General features: G+C 38.0%; 1 protein-coding gene across 1 annotated transcript; it reads left to right on the forward strand.

Moving 5' to 3' along the window:
- Nucleotides 1-3452: 3452 nt before the first annotated feature.
- Nucleotides 3453-17181, forward strand: LOC129724012 (uncharacterized). Its single transcript, XM_055678592.1, has 5 exons — nucleotides 3453-3644; nucleotides 15318-15677; nucleotides 15745-16455; nucleotides 16527-16787; nucleotides 16853-17181. Exons 1-5 carry the CDS (start codon nucleotides 3578-3580, stop codon nucleotides 17047-17049), a joined length of 1596 nt encoding a protein of 531 aa, XP_055534567.1. The 5' UTR covers nucleotides 3453-3577; the 3' UTR covers nucleotides 17050-17181.
- The last annotated feature ends 366 nt before the right edge of the window (nucleotides 17182-17547 follow it).

The raw sequence follows: 17547 nt of genomic DNA on the forward strand, positions 1-17547 counted from the left end.
TGCTCGTCGGATTACACCCTCAAAAGCCATGTTAAACAACGTGCAGAAGAGTCCACCTCCTTATTTCAACCATATGCTTCGAAGGGATTCGAGAGAGTCCCCTATACCGCATATAACACATTACTCGATCCAAGGTAGCTTTGATAAGTGTAGTCGTGCATTATATGCCACAGCGGGGCTCGATCGACTGTATCATACGCTGCTTTGGCATCCAGGAAGATGTGATGTGTGGGCATTTCTGAATGATCTGCCGAACAAAAATTTGATCCGTTGTGCTTGTGAGAAGCCCGCTTGGTGTTACTCAACGAATCCTTTTGCTAGTTGAAGGAGAAATGCGACGGAGCAGAATTTGGGAGAGGATTTCACAGGCGGCGTTGACCAGCGTTATGCCACGGTAGTTGCTGCATTGTAACCGATGGCCCTTTTTCATAGATGGAGCATGCAACTCCTTCCATACATTCCTCTGGTATCCTCTCTTCCTCCCAGAACCTGGAATTTATACAGTGGAATGCCGTTGTTAGTGCCTCTTTGCCGTGTTTGTGAAGCTCTCCCGGTAGTCTGTCCTTACCTGCAGCTCGATTGGTCTTTAGTAACCATATTTCCCGTTTGATCTCCAGAATAGCGCACTGCAAAGTTAACTTCAACTCCACCTCGCGAGAGCATGTGATCAGGTTTCTCTTGACCCTCACGGGATTGGTTTGCCTTTTGGTAAAACTTACGCGTGTTATTAGCCAGAAATTGTTGCTTAACTCCTAACAATCTCTGTCCTTCTGCTGGCGATTCTTTCTCCTCAAAATCGTGGTCAGCTCATTTCGAGCTCGTCAATATTTGGTCGAAGTATATAGTTCCTCCGTGGATACGTGCTTAATTTTTGGTAGCCTGCGGGTTACGCAATTACCGGGTGTTTGGCCGAAGAGGACAGTTTTGTCGACTGTGAAATACCGTAGATTGTTTTGAGCGCATATTTACTACTACCGGGCGGTGGTCTGAGTCTATATTCGCACTCCGGAAAGAGCTTTTGTTTGTGATATTCAAGAAAAACCGGCCATCAACGAGGACGTGGTCAATTTGATTTGTTTTTCGGTGGTCGGGTGACCTCTAGGTGGCTTTGTGGACATCTTTACGTGGAAAAGGGTGCTTTTTATCACAAGACAGTGCACGTTGATGATGCTGTAGTTGAATAAATGACCTTCAATCCTCAACACACACATTCTCTCGTTGGTCGCCTTCCAGATGATCACGCGATCCTGAATTCTGCCCAGCACACAAAAACCCATTCCCAACTCGTTGGTTGCTCCATCCTTCTGGTGAGACTGGGCCTTGCCGCCACGGACTCTCCACATCTCACCTCTGTGACAGATCCCCTGCAGAGCCATAAAGCCGAACTTGCGGGGTTCTAACTGTTCAAGCTGCACCCTGTCTTCGTAAACAAAATTTTGGTCAACAACAACATTTTTGGTCAACAAAATTTTGGCTTCAATTTCCTAGTAAAAGTTCAAGTTCCTTTGGCTAGTTTCAAGTACCGAATTTCCATCCGTGGTCCGTTTTTCTTTGCCTAGGTCCGTGCCGAATGTTCCGAGTTATATTTCCTTGATCCTTCGTAATGTACTAGCTTAGGTAGGTTTGCTTACTAGGGCCACGGCAAAGATGATCTCGTGATGAGGCGCCATCGAGGCTATGGCGTTCGAAACAACACGTTTCTTAATTTAGCCGTTCACTCCGGGTCAAACGCTGTTGTAAGCCGCTCCTTACCAGGGAAACATACGCTCAGAAAGATTGAGATTTTCGTCTGAGAAGGTCGAAAATATTTAAAATGTCAGATATCATAAATGTTAAATGTGTCAAAAATGACAGAAAATGCGAAACCCATCCTTAACTCGTAATATGTACATCACGATTTAACTTTCTATTATCCCCCAAAAATCCCAATTCGATTCCAAAGAACTAAAATAAAACTTCCAGAGGTTAGAAAAAAAATTAAATCAAACTAAAATCCCTTTCAGAAGAAAAAACGATTAAAAATTCCAGATTAAGTTCAGATGTTGTTCGAAAATCTTGTGAATTTGTTTTTTTTTTTGCAGTGAATTGCTGTGTTTAAAGGCTAGAAACTTTCCAAAAATATTAAACAACGATTCCAAACGGAAACTTTTCTACATGCCTAAAATAGGAAACAAAATGTGTCATAACGATTGTTCCGTTAGGATTGAACACAAACTGTTCTTGCAGTCAATTTGTATTCGTAAGAATTAGCTTACGAGTACCAATTCTATATCCAGTTATTAATTATTAGTAGTATTGAAAGCAGAGATGCCAATGCACCAATTTAAACTTGATTCTTACAGCTTTGTGATCTGGTTAAACAGGTTTTTATACGTTTACCAGATTTATCCGCATTTTTAATAACTGAAACTCTGATTATTCTCATTCATATCGAAAATATTCTAAGAACCTGTATTTTATAGACAAATTAACCTATTACTTTAGTGTTTTCATCTTTACTAATGTTGAATGAGGTTATCCTTCTTCAAATTCGAGTTAGATTTTCTCGCAATTAATAATTTTGCTACTGCTGAAAGGTTTTTCCAGTCTCACAATGGCTCCTCTGTAAACCCATTTCTTGAAGTGTAAACAAAAATTAGCTACTCAAATTTAATATTTAGTTGGTTGTGTTAATGAGCTAGCTTTTTTATAACCTCACTTTTTGTGTGCAAAATAAGTCGCGTTAGAAGAGATCGAACCGGTTATAGAGAAACAATTAGCCTTATATCTATTGTTTAGTTTAACTTGTACAATTACAAATCTGGTTCGTTATTTTTGTATTTCAGTGAACGATTTCAGATAAGAATAATCACAAAATAACTTCAGCGTGCCTTTCGTGAATTCGAAGAGAAAACAAAAGTGATCAGTTTGACAAGTGACGTTAGCGATTTATCCATTGTGTCTAATCTAATTAAGTTTTCAAATATTTTCAAATTTTTTCTGGAAAAAAAAATGTAGTCATATTGTGAAAACATTATAATCATAACCATTGTATTCGTAATGAAATAGTAGATTGCACATTTCTGCTATCATCTTCCTCAAATTTTGATAAGAGGCGCTCGGGGATTCCTTAGGAGCCGGCTAAAGACTGGAAACCCGAGTACTGCTGTCCGGAAGACCTCCGCCCCGGGGAGGGAAAACAATCCTGATTAGATGTGCAATTGAGGAGCTATACTAACTAGTCGTTACCAGTGATAAACAAATGACTCACCAGCGGCAGGGACGCGGACACTGAGTTGCCTGTAAGGGCTGTCCCCGCCCGTGCGCGCGCTCGCTCGATTGTACGCGCGATAACAGATATGATTTCGCGAACCGTGCTATCAATCGATTGCGAGTAGTGACAAGCGGATATAGGGCCAATCCGCTTCAGCTAGCGGGTAGCTATAAAAGAGACCATCACCGTGAAGTGGCATCTCAAATTGCAGCTCGAAACGGTTCTATACGGGTGCTGCTCCGCAGGTTTTGGTTTGGCTGTGCAAGTGCTAGCAAATTAGTAAAGTTTAGTGAAAAAGTGAAATACAGAAAAAAGTGCCGAACGATGAGTCAACGAAGCTGGATTATTTGGGTGCTAGCTGTGGTTCTTCTCATCGGAGGAACCAGTGCGGGTTAGTGGATTTTAATTCTGTGATCGTGTGTTGGACTTGGACAATATCGAGTGTATCATGTTTAAGAAGTGCAGATTTCTAATGAAAAGGAGTTGTTATTTTGAGAAGAATCAAAGGACTATTCAGAAAATAGTTATTTACCGGCACTTCAATACAAAGTTTCATTCGAGACGATAGGCAATTTTGAAACTCAAATCAATTTAACAAACCATTGAAAAAAGTATAAAAATTTTCACAAGTCTTTTAATTTATAATTAGAACTTTGAGGGCGCATACAGTGAAGTGTCCCCAGCTCAGAGGTCATGTGCCTTATCGATCGTGTGCGCCTTAAAAAGTTACTTTAGTGCGTCTCTATCGTGCCGGAGGTTTTTATCGCAGTTGTGCGAAAATCGAGCCATCAAAATTATCATCTATAGAAGAGACTCAAACTCCAGCCGAACGGGTAAACCTTCGGTCGTGTGCCCACCTTGTGTTATTTTTTCAACAGTGAATCATCGTAACTCGATGGTGCTAATAGATTGTGTGACGATGTTGATTGATAGTTGATTGCCGAATCAGTAGTTGTTTCAGTTGTTATCATTTGGAACCTTAGAGCCCAAGTGCCCAGGGCTGTTTTCGTTCATGTGAAAACCCGTTCAAATTGACGGTGCAAATTAGTGATAATTTTGTTATTTTGAGCTATTCTGAGGAGTAGACTCGAGGCAGTTTTAAACAGAAATTCTGCTTTGTAGCCTGCTCTTGAATTTATTTTTGGTTGTTTGCTTCATTATTTGATTTATTGAATTTGGCGCGCATCCTGGGGTGATTTACAGCATCTAAAAAAGGGCCGAATGCTGTTTACACAACTAGTTTTCGTCCTCACAGCAATGCGGAAGCTAAAATTATGTAGCAAGGATAATATCACAACATATTGAATATGCCATGAACATTGAGTGGGACAAAAAATAAATACTAGCTCCCATGCACTTTTCGTGTTCCTTATGGGTCCTGCAACAACTGTGTAACTTTTCAGATCGATCGGTGGAACCCCTGATTTGCGCCCGATTTTTAAAGTTTCCATACGATTTTATGTGGGAAAATCCACTTTTTCAAAACTTATCCTCTAGAAATTTCCAGTTGGCTCCTAAAAATATACCAATACATGATATTTGTAGGAAATTTTCCTGGAAATAATTCTTCTGAAGACTGTAAGGCGCTACAAAATTTGTAGAAAAAGTTATTCACCTTAAACTGATCGAATGTCTGACGAACGGCTCAACATTGAATTTTTCCAGCAACACTGCTGCAGCATGCTGCTGTTGCAAACTCAACAACGTGATGAGAAACAGTTTCGCGTGGAATTAAGCTTGAAAGCGTGATTTTTTGCTCATAGTATTTTCGGAGAAAATGCTTAGAATATCAATCTATATATTTTGATAGTATTCGTTGTGTGATTTATACCCCTAAAAGTGAGAAATCAGCATTCTAAACACCCCTACGTAGTGAACAACATTTTCGTGTGGGATTAAGCTTGAAGGTATGATATTTTGATCACGTTATCTTCATTATCGGAGAACTTGCTTAAAATATTAACTTTCAAGTTTTAATGTAGATTGATTACTCTCCCTAAAAAAGGGAAGTAAACTTTCTGAACACCCACGTCGTGTGACACAACAAATTAACAAAAGATCCCGATCAGCAGAATTATTTGCTACAAGTTGTCGAATCCCACAGACAACAAAAGCCTCTGAAATATTGAAAGGTGATAACCTTTTTTGTTGAATTTTTGTATATGTTTTAATCAATATGAATTGCTGTAATTATCAGTAATAAAAAATTAAGTTTGAGCCAAAGATGTTTCCATTTTCAACAGACAGAGGTTTGCAATCAACAAGGGGAGCTAAAGAAAAACTTCGAAAACTTACCCTTTCCAGTTCTTTCAGCGGCCCACCTTGATGCCCGCTCAACCAACATCCCGTCCAAAGATCAATACTCTCTTTTTCAATAGACTTCATTTACGGTGGTTCGTAGTGACCTGCTAGCCATGTATCTGCACAAATTGTAGCTATGTATCTACCAAACTCCTTTCTGAAAAACACCAGGGTATGATCTATAAAATTGGCACCAGACCCCAAGTTGTCACACAAGGTGGGTGTTTAGAAAGCTTATTTCCCTCTTTTAGGGGGAGTAATCAATCTACATTAAAACTTGATAGTTATACTTGATAGATATTTCAAGCAAGCTCTCCGATAATGCAGATAACGTGAACAAAATATCAGACCTTCAAGCTTAATCCAACACGAAAATGTTTTTTACTACGTAGGGGTATTCAGAAAGCTGATTTCTCACTTTCAGGGGTATAAATCACACAACGAATACTATCAAAATATATGGATTGATATTTGATATTCTAAGCATTTTCTCCGAAAATACTATGAGCAAAAAATCACGCTTTCAAGCTTAATTCCACGCGAAACTGTTTCTCATCTCGTTGTTGAGTTTGCAACAGCAGCATGCTGCAGCAGTGTTGCTGGAAAAATTCAATGTTGAGCCGTTCGTCAGACATTCGATCTGTTTAAGGTGAATAACTTTTTCTACAAGTTTTGTAGCGCCTTACAATCTTCTGAAGAATTATTCCCAGGAAAATTTCCTACAAATATCATGTATTGGTATATTATTAGGAGCCAACATCTCGATTACAACCCTTCTTATTTTTTGTCAGCTTGAAATCAGCAGCACAAAATCAGGAGGAAGAAATGTTGACTAGCTAAAAATCAAGATACTTAAAATTATTGATTTATTTGATTTGCTTTTTATTATGAACCTGTAAAGTGCATTTTTACATAAGTGATCTGAATCAGACACGATTTATTATTAGCATGCTTTATTTCAGGTTTGATTGCTTAAAAATTCGTGCTCCTCTTCATAATTAAAATAATCTGTGGACAATTGTTTGTTGATTTAGACCTAATTTAAAATCAGTTTCTGGGATTTTTTATCGTGTTCTGCATTCAATTCCAGCTGACAAAAATGAAGTTTTCTCTGTACTCAGCAATGCAACAATTACTGAAATACTTTAGAGACGAAATTAACGAACCAAATATAATTACGTTGAGTCAGAATTGAATTGAAGACAAAATTCACAGACTGAGAATTTACATAGATCCAAAACGTCATACATTCGTGCAATAAAGGATATAATCTAATGATTCATCAAAATTTATTCAGTTATATGAACTAGTCTTGAGATAAAATAAATTCATAGCAACAAGGCAGACAGTTTAGGCAAAAGTGTTTCTAAACTAGCAGTCATTGTTAACTTGAATAAATCTCGATTTTTTTCTCAGTGTTTAATTTTTGCCGGGAATACTATAATTTTGTTCTAAAGTTTCGCTTGTTTGGTGCTATTATAATCTTATTTAACTGGAAGACTAATAAATCAGTCTACCATTACTCATGTTGTACTATGAATGCCGCCATTAAAATCTCTTGACGTTGCATTACTTTTTCGTCTAGCCTTCTACATATGGGTGTAAATTAAGGGGTTATATACCTTTTTAGTTTTCAAAAAACCGAAAAAAATTTTATTGTATTATCTTCAAATACAACATCTTGAGAACATTTTCACAAACTTTTCACAATGAAATAATATGAGTTTTTTGATTTCGGTTGATCCGCTGAATCTCTATCAGGTTCACCGCAAGCCTCTGCAAAAAATAGCGTTTCGGGGAAACGGCCATTACTTTAGTAATAATTGGTATATCTTAAAATCAAAAGTATTTTTTTATTGTTGATAAACTGTACTTTCAGAAAAATACCCCTTTGATGCAATGAAAATGGTGCTATGCACTTAAAAATAGATTCAAACTTCCTTCATTTTTCTCGACCAAAAAGGAATATATCTATTAACGGGTCGAAATTTGTCCCTTTTCAAATGTTTATAAGTCGGTTCGTTTTCAACCGATTTCCTTCATCCTTGCAGCAATCGATTGGAAAATTATACACGATCCACCCAAATGCCGAAAAAATGTGATTTGATTATGCAGATTATTGTACTACATATTGGAAATTGTCAAGCCTCGTTGTAACGAAAATTATGTCCTCTGATTGGTCGCTTGCTGGCTTTCCCTAAATAGGTCAACACGATAGTGCAACGAAACGTTTCGAGCATTGATCTAGTATGCAGTGCATGCTGTGTACAAGACGTCAACGACACGTCTACGTTAACACAGTAGAGCAGAAATTTGTGAATCTTACAACACTAAATGAAGGCGCAGTTTATTGCTTTTAAACTGAAATGGTAACTAAACTAAAAGAGTTAGATGCTTGGTGTCAAAGAACAACTTGTAGAGTAGATTTCAATGTTTAATTTGGTTAACTACAAAACCCATGTTTATCACACATTTTAGAGAGCAAATTGCAGTTTAGTTATTAAAAAATATTTGACTTCACATTTGTTCCTTTCTAAGTGCTTATTATACTATCTTATTCGACGTTTTCAAGACACTATAGATTACGAATTTTTTTTTCGGCTGTCGTACGACACCAACAGAATTGACCTAGCTGTCATATTTCTTGTGCTAGACCTCGTTGAAAGCAAACATATCCGAAAACTGAACGAAGTAAATAACTCTGCAGTAGTTAAATTTTGGCAATATGCGTAGAAGTATTTTTATTTTTATCAAATAAGGTCCTCTATCACCCTTTGAAGGATTCTAAGTGAGCTTCCTTACACATTGTACCTAGTTAGCCATAGCGTAGAATTTCGACAATAGAAGCAGCGGGTTGCGCCAGTGTCAGCTGGCTTTCCGAATTTGCTTTCGGCTTAAACAAATCACTTGCCGGTTGGTCACATGCTTCAGCAGCAGCAGCGAGTGTTTCGATTTACCCGTTGAGAGCTTCGGCCTTCTTCCCCGGGATGATGCTTTAGTATAATAATTACCATTTTTACGATGGTAAATTAGTAAAAATTCAAAATCATTAATTTCAATTTAGTGTTGCAGCTTTCAACCAGTCACAAGCACGCTTCCCCTTCGCTTGTCTTCTGCTACTTGCTAGCTCACTATATATAGAGAAAGAACGAGAATCAATCACTCATTTTGTTTTGGCGACCGTGTTGCATACAGTACTTTTTGATGGTTAAACCGCGTCGCACACAGTAGCGGTAAAAGATGTTATGATATCGTTGCTTACAATGTCTCTACCATTGCCTGGATTTCAAACACTAATGTCTTGATCGACAGCTAAAACACTGCTCAAGACCTTGCTGTAATAATTAGAATATCTTCACATTAGGCCGATACAAATTTTGTTTTCATTTTATGTCATCCCCCTCCCCCTTTAAAACTGTTGAAAATTGGATGGGAAAGAAAAAAGTTCAAGCCGTTTTGTTAATATAATTGCCTTTTCGACAGCGTATATGCTTAATTTAGCAACAAACAAGTCCAGTGACAGTGAAAGTGTCATCAAAAGGCAAACCAAATGATTATCAATGATAATAAAGTGATATTTTAAACACACTTTTGCATGCAAGTTACAAACGTCGTAACTTGCACACAATTTTTTATGAAAGCTTTTTTTTTTTTCTTCATAGAGTTATTTATTTTTTGCCCTCCCCTTAGCCAACTTTGATAACCGTGAACATAAAAATTATCCAAAATTTGTATCATCCCTACTGAGCTTGTTTAAATTGAGTTGAAAATTATGTTAATTCAACCAATCGCAAGCTCGCATCTCCTCCACTTGTTTCCTGTTGCTTGCTAGCTCACTATAAATAGAAAAAATGCAAAAATCTATCACTCATTTTGCTTCGGCGGCCGTGCTGCACAGACAAAGCGTTGCGATGTGTACTCCTGGATGGTTATACCGCATCACATACTGCTACGGTAACAGATGTTAGCTTATCATTTTAAAATGCTTTTTATCTTATTGTCACTGAACGGTTTTGAAACAGTTTCGATTTGATAAACCATTCTCTTAGCGTCGTTACGTGGAATGATGAAATGCTATTCCGTATATAATACGGACGACATGACGAATAGCCATTTTGCGTAATCCTCCGTCCAGTCTGCGTTTGCGTCATACGCACTAACCCTCATACTTTCTTTTTAGACGTTACAGCCTTTTTAATGAAGTGTTGTGAATTTTGTATGCCAGTATCAGCTGTTTTTTTTTTTTTTGAATTTGCTTTCGGCTTAAATGAATTATTTGCAGCAGCACGGCTCTTTTCAATGTGTGTTATCAGAGTACCTTTAATTCTCTACTGTTGGGCCAGTACAAAGGTTGCGATCAGCATATACGAATGTGAAAAGGATCTCAAGGCGACTCAACAGGTAGAAGTAATTGAAAATTAATCATTTTTTCGAAAGGTCTCGAGCGCTAGACTTTGGAAGTAAATGCTTTCTTATTCTGTTCGATCAGTGATATCGTATTTTTAAAGGCAAATTAGAAACTGATAGCCCTCCAATAGCACGTGATAAGTACGGGGATTGATGCCATTGTGGCGATTTGCGATATAGCTTAGTTGATATAGGTTGATAAAGATGGAATTTTTCAAAACCGCGTGCAGGTTCCTTATCACAGCCATGAACAAAGCATTGTATTATTCTTATACAGTAGGCTCCCCGCGTTTATTCAATGAAGAGTTTCTTGATTTGAGCAAGCGATAGTAGATTTTATGACTCATAATGACACACTCTAAGCAATGCATTTGTTATTAGTGCACGCAAAATATTTTCAAATTTGAGTGTGCGTAGTTCTACGTAGGTTATGCGGTCATGTTTTGTATACAACCTCCTACTTTTTTATTCACTCGTATCAACTAATACGTACTTACCGTCCGTTTTCTTTGGGACTCCAATCGATATTCATTCGATCAACCAACGTTTACTGTGCTCTTGCATTAGAGAAAAATACTACAAGGTATACAGCCCTAGGGGGTTGTATGAAATGGTGACGTAGGACTAATTGTATATATTATATGCTGCAATAAACTGTTTATAGGCATTTTATAATTGATGGTCGTTATAGTAAAACTAACGATGCATGAATACATGAAAATTTTACACTAGTAGTTGTTGCGAAAATTCTCACAGCTCTTACTTTCAAGCATCTATAGTTCTGAAAAGAACTGATTCCATAATTCTCAGTTAGAAATTCGTGCTACAGAACACTGGTGATCGCACCATCGGTATCATTGAGTATTTTGCTTGACCGCGCATAATAACTCCAGTAGCAGTGCCAGCTAAATATTCTGCAGCGAACGATGGTAGCTGTTGCTGCCGTATGCAAAATAAAGGTAACATGTTCCGCAATGCCTTGAAGATGACTCGTATGCAGCTCTCGATCCTCAATGTCGCGTACCTTTAACAGCTATACTCCACTCGCTATTGTGTGACAAACTAGACTAAAGCTGAATTTTCACCACGCAGTCTTTTGTATCGAGTTCAGCGTAGATTTTTGCCATTAGGGCGTGGCCACGCAGCTGGGAGAAAGACAAACGGAACAAAACACTTTGTTGAGTCAAAATATGTAGGCAGTGGAATTTATTCCGTCCATGTTATTGATATCCGTGCTCGGGAAGCAAGCCAATAGTGAGGGAAATGTATGGGAAAGCTTGACCTTGGAACTATTCACCTTTTTTCACCAATAAGCAGTGAAGTAACAATGTTAAACATTGTATCAAACAATTGTTACTCATTTTATTTATCCACCGACACATAAATGACTAAGATGCATTAAGTCGTTCGCTTGCTACAATCGTTTGAAATCTGACTGCAACATTTGCCAATTTCATTTTCAATTTCACAAAATGTAATCTAGTATAGAGAACAAAGACGTAGTCCTACGTCAAAATCATAATGTTGACAAACGCAGTTCTATTTTATTGTTCATTTAAATAGCCGTATTTTCAGTTTGAAACCGAGGGGCAAGACAATGAGCAAATTTGAGTTTTTCTGAGAAAACCTGAAAAATAAGGTCGAACTCTCGTGTCTCTGAATATCCATCTTTGAGCTTTTTTGTCACCGCAATATGCATCTTGGCTTATCATTCACGTGAAGCTTCAAAAAAAGGTGAATTCACTTGACATCGGATTTGAAAACAAAATCCAAAAAAATGCGTGATTCGTGTAAAGCTAAATAAATTCCACAATAAATTAATCATACAAAATAAATATATTCGTGAAACCTGAATGTGCAAACCTTTTAAAAAAACATGTAGGTTTTTTTCACCAAGTTAGCTCACCTTATTCACCACCTCTCGTGTCTCTGAATATCCATCTTTGAACTTTTTTGTCACCGCAATATGCATCTTGGCTTATCATTCACGTGAAGCTTCTAAAAAAGGTGAATTCACTTAACATCGGATTTGAAAACGAAATAAAAGTAAAGCTAAATAAATTCCTCAATAAATTAATCATACAAAATAAATATATTCGTGAAACCTGAATGTGCAAACCTTTAAAAAAAACATGAAGGTTTATTTCCACCAAGTTAGCTCACCTTATTCAAATCGTCAATCGTCAAACACATGAATGTTGCTCGGTCCCATCGTTCATATTTTTTTTTTTTGTTCTCAAAGTAATCAAAGATGTAAATCATCTGAAAATTTCGGAGTAATATTGAGTAAACTAGAGTTACACCCAAGCATAAGAATAACTTAGATAAAAACTGTCTTGCCCCTGGCTTCAAATCGATAAAAAAGTGATTTTGACGCGATAGGCAGGTTGAGAGAGGGAGAGTAAGCTGAATAAATGACTGTCATGTGCCAACACGATGTTAGGAACATACGGGTTGCGTAAGGACATGAGTGCCGAAAAATTTTGAAACAAAAAACCGTAAAAGATTAAGTGTTTTCCTGCTATCACTAGCGATACCTCTTACCGTGCAACGCACATATTGTTTAATTAAACCGTTGCATAGTTGAATCAATTGGTGATTTGAGAACAACATTCGATATTTTGTTTAACGCATGACATGAACAGTAGGATGCAAATGGAAACCGACTATTCTAATTTCGTTAAGCGGTAGGTCTTAGAAATTTTGTCTTCTCGAAAAAAAATCACCATGCAAAATTCAAGCTCCGTCGTGCAGCAGCCTTTTCCCTAGAACCATGATTTGTCACATAGTTCCACAGCTACAAACAGACAGACATTCGATGCTACTTTCCTACGCATTCTGCTATAATATTATTTGCCAAAGTTCCTTCATCGAATGGAGTTCTGATAATAGACACCTTGTTACCCGTAGAAGAAACAATGACTGCCGCACGGCTGCAAAATGAGTAGGCAACAACATAAATACTAAAAGGTTAACAGCCCTAGAGATTGTATCATATGGTGACGTTGGACTAAACATTGTAATTAGAAGGATTTTCATTTGTTCATTTGTCCTCAGCCTTCCCTTAACATTTTTTTTTTTCAGAAATACAGGTCGGACTAGTTTATATATGATTCGATTATATACAATTTAAGACTCAATTTTATATAATATAGGCCGGACTCGATTATCCAGAGACTCGATTGTCCCGAATTCGATTATCCAGAATTTTAGACTCGATTATCCTGAATTTAATTTCTTCGGTGTTTGTTGTTGATGTTTATTCCGAAATTTTACCTTTACCATCCCTTCTGGCATATTTGTTACCAATAATGTCACTTTCGGCATGTTTGGGACACGTTCGATTCAAGTGAAAATAATCAAAGCCTATTATTTTTTTGCCCTCGCCTCAGAAATAACTTCTGGTTACGCCACTGCATCATACAAGAAAAATAAAAAAAAAAGAACTATTTCTTTTATGTTCGTTATTCGCAATTTGAATATTTTTCTGTGATTCGATTTTTCGGAAAACTTTCTGATGTTTCAGATAATCGAGTCCTACCTGAAGTTTTTTTTTTTTTTCAAAATATATGACATCAAAGCTGAGCGAACATCCGTAAAATACGCAATAGTTGATAGGAAGGGACGTCGGAAATAATAATTTTTGTGCAACCTAAATAATTAACGTTCCCTAATTAATTAATAAATTTGAAATAAAATCAAAAGAATAAAAACTAAGTAAATGTTTTTATAAATATTTCAAAAATAAATCAAAAAAATTTCAAAAGCATTTCACAAAAATCATAAACAACTTAAAAAAAAAAACAGGTAAAAATAATTACAAAAGTTTTGAAAATTCTTTTGTTTTAATTTTCAAAACTTTTGAATTTTTAATTTTCAAAACTTTGATGACATATACACTGATCAAAATTATTCTTTATATTCGACCGCAATTATATATTTAAAAAAACATCAAGATATAAATATATTTTAAGAAACGTGTTTTTCGACGTTTATGGGGATGAGTAAAAAGCTTCTCATTTATTCGAAAACAACAAAAAGTCTATGTAAAATAAATAAATCAAAAATTCTGATTCGATCATAAATAGTGAAAAAAAAATCGGAAACTATTTATAATCGAGTTCGACCTGTATATTCAACATCAATAGAAAAATCTTTGTTTACATTTTGGGATATTGTTGCTGTAGCGGTTTTAACGACAAGGGATGTTTTCTTTCAAGACATCAGTTTTTATTGGGCTCAAACATCAAGCTAACAAAATGTTTCAGGAACAGGGCTGTTTCAAACTTTTCGAACAACCTTCTCCTTCGAGTCATCAAATTCTAAATTCATGGAAGCAAACATTTATTGACCTGTTGAGACGGGGCGACGCTGTCATTTTTTTTTATTGTTACTCATGTAAAGTAGAAAAGTAAAGTTTTCCCTAACCTGATAAAAAATCCAGCTGAAACATCAAGTTATCGTCCAATTAGTTTACTCTCTTCTATAAGCAAACTTTTTGAAAGAATGATTGCTAACAGAATGGCAGATGGCACATATCAATGAAAATTCGTTTTTTGCGAATGAGCAGTTTGGATTTCGCCATGGACATTCGGCTACTCATCCGTTACTTAGAGTAACTAATATGATTCGTACTAATAAATCTGAAGGTTATTCCACTGGAGCTGCTCTTCTAGACATAGAAGAAGCATTCGACAGTGTTTGGCATAAAGGTTTGATAGCTAAAATGTCCAATTTCCGTTTTCCGCTTTACATCACGAAAATGATACAAACTTACTTGACAGACCGCACTCTTCAGGTTCACCATTTGAATAGTGAATCTGATAGATTGCCTGTTAGAGCTGGTGTACCTCAAGGAAGTATCTTGGGCCCAGTCTTATATAATATTTTTACTTCTGATCTGACCACCAGGATGTGAGAAATCTCTGTTTTGTGACGATACAAGCATTTCCGTAAAAGGAGAAAGCAGAGAAAATAATTTTCAATTAAATAACAGTAATTGCGCAAAAACACCACTTGGGGAGCTGTCATGCGATCTCACACATATTTTGTGGTTCTCCATATTACAAATGCAGATACGCTAGCGCTGATTTCGAAATACAATACGCAGAGCGAATACGGCAGCAGATGGTGCTAGTGTCACTAACATGAAATACTGGTATCATCCAAAGAGTTTTATCGAGAGTTAGTTCAAAGTGTTATGTCTGTTCGTTTGTGGAATCATTCTGCCAATTTCGCAGCAAACATGAGAGCAAAAGTATTTGTACTGACTTTTCTGCAACATTTCCTATATAGATCACAACAATATAGCACTCTAGTAAATAATTTGACCTAAAAATTTGCTCCTCAATTCCAGCCAAAGTATCCTGCGTCAAATGCAGCAGTGCAGATAACACAAATTGCGCCGCCGGAACCGTCACTGCCACGGAATGTACCACCGATGACGACAAATGCTACTCCCGGGTCAATGGTGACAACGTAGAACGGGGTTGTTTGCATGACCTCGTTGCAGCCGACCAAACCAAATGCGAGACCCCGACAGATTTAACGTGCGTAGCCTGTACCGGAACCGGGTGCAACAAGGACGCGTGGCTGAAGTGTCACAAGTGCGAAGGCACCACCTGCTACGTGGAGCAACCGGAGGACAGCACCACCAAGTTCTGCGCTAAATTTAGCGCGGAGGATGTCTGCTATTCGAAGGTGGAAGTAGATAAAGGTAGCTTTGGCTTCTTCACGCGGGAGATGATTCATTCTAATCATTACACATTTTAACCCAATTCCAGTTCAACGAGGCTGCAAGTCAGATTTGACCGATTTCGCCACCGAATGCACAGCCTTCAAGTACTGTGAAACCTGCACAGGCAACGCTTGCAACAAGTTATCGGGTGACGTTTTGAAAACCTACAAAAAGTGCCTCCAGTGTGACTCTTCAGCCGCCAACTGTGTAGATGTGACGGCAACCGCCACCGAATGTGCGCTGCGAGAGGATCTCTGTTATACCCGAGTTGCGAACTCAGTACTCCAACGAGGTTGTCTCTCAAGACTCACCGAAGCCGAGCAAACCGTATGCAGCAAAGCGGATGACACCACGTGTGTGACCTGTTCGACCGACGGTTGCAACAACGAATCCTGGCTTAAGTGCTACCAGTGCCAAGAAACAACTACAGCTGCCTGTGCTCAGGAGCAAACCGCCGCGGCACCCTTCTGCAAGAATTGGAAAAGCTATAACCAATGTTTCGAGAGACTAGAGTCCGCCAAAATGGTTCGCGGCTGTGAAACCGATCTTGCCGCCACAGCCGAGCCCTGCAAAGACAACCAAAAGTGCCGAACCTGTACCAAGGATGGCTGCAACAAGGCAGCCACAGCCACACTGGAATCAACCGAGCGGTGTGTCCAGTGTGACACTGACAAAGTAGAATGCCTGAAGGGTACCGCCGCTAACGAACCGTGTGCAAAAGCGTCGGAAAATAAATGCTACTCCCGAGTGAATGCTGGTAAGAAAATCCGAACCATAGCAGATTTTTCTTCTATTTCCAACCAAATTTTATTTACCTTAAACAAACAGATGGTGTTCTGACTCGTGGCTGCAAGGGTGATTTAACGGCGGCAGATGTTACAGCTTGCACTGGTAAGGCGTGCAACATTTGTGAAGGTGTGGGTTGTAACAAAGACGTCTTCCCTACGGATCGACTCAGTTGCTACCAGTGCAAAACTACCGACTCGGACAAGACATGCTCGGATCAGTTAACCGGTGAATCAAAGGCTGCCTACTGCAAAAAATACAAGGAAGGAGACCAGTGCTACACTCGAATCCTGGACGGAATCTGTAAGTTGACATTGTTTTTCCTTCTAGTTTTCAACTAACTAACAAGGCATTTTTCCGTATTCCAGTTGAGCGAGGCTGTCAGTCAGATCTGGCGAAAACGGCGTGCGACGGACTCAAGGATACCGAGTGTCAGTCTTGCAGCGGGGAGAACTGCAACGGAGTTTCGGAAGAGAAGCTGAAAAATGCTGCCGGTTTAACGACGGTTAGCTCGCTGCTGCTGGCCCTGTCCTCATTGGTTGTGGCACTGAACGCCCTCAACTGAAGCATAGGTGTGTGGTTTAGTGTTTTAGTGATAGTTGTTTTTGTGATGTAAAGTTGCGCTTTAAAAGAATGGTTTTATTTTTTTAAGATCTCTGTCTCAAATAAATACCATCGAGAATGTTTGCGATAGAAACCGTGTATTTATGATTGATTCTTGTGAACGAAAAGATCAATATCCGTTTTCTGAATGCAGAGGGGTACTACAGGGTAGTCACCTGAGATCACCGTTGTTCGTAAATTTGGTAAAACCAGCTCCCAGCTCCATCACCATGAAAAATGAACATTTGAAATTTCCTATCAAATAATAGTCGTTGAGTGACAACACCGACATCTCACACATTTTTATTGCTGACTGACTGACTCATTTAGTTTTCTTTTCAAAATCTTTTAATATTACTTTAGTATTCTTTCAGTACCCTGTTCATACTGTTTCAATTTTTTTTTTTAGTTTTTTTGGTATTCTGTTAACATTTTGAAGTAGAATACTTCTCTCAGGAAG

Source organism: Wyeomyia smithii, chromosome 2 (genome assembly GCF_029784165.1).
Source record: "Wyeomyia smithii strain HCP4-BCI-WySm-NY-G18 chromosome 2, ASM2978416v1, whole genome shotgun sequence".
NCBI classification, from domain to species: Eukaryota; Metazoa; Arthropoda; class Insecta; order Diptera; family Culicidae; genus Wyeomyia; species Wyeomyia smithii.

Excerpts from the sequence above, each read along its gene's own strand:
- LOC129724012 (XM_055678592.1), top strand. The coding sequence starts at position 3,578 with ATGAGTCAACGAAGCTGGATTATTTGGGTGCTAGCTGTGGTTCTTCTC. Across the intron at positions 3,645-15,317 it reads CATCGGAGGAACCAGTGCGG|CCAAAGTATCCTGCGTCAAA; the intron begins GTTAGTGGATTT and ends CCTCAATTCCAG. Across the intron at positions 15,678-15,744 it reads GAAGGTGGAAGTAGATAAAG|TTCAACGAGGCTGCAAGTCA; the intron begins GTAGCTTTGGCT and ends ACCCAATTCCAG.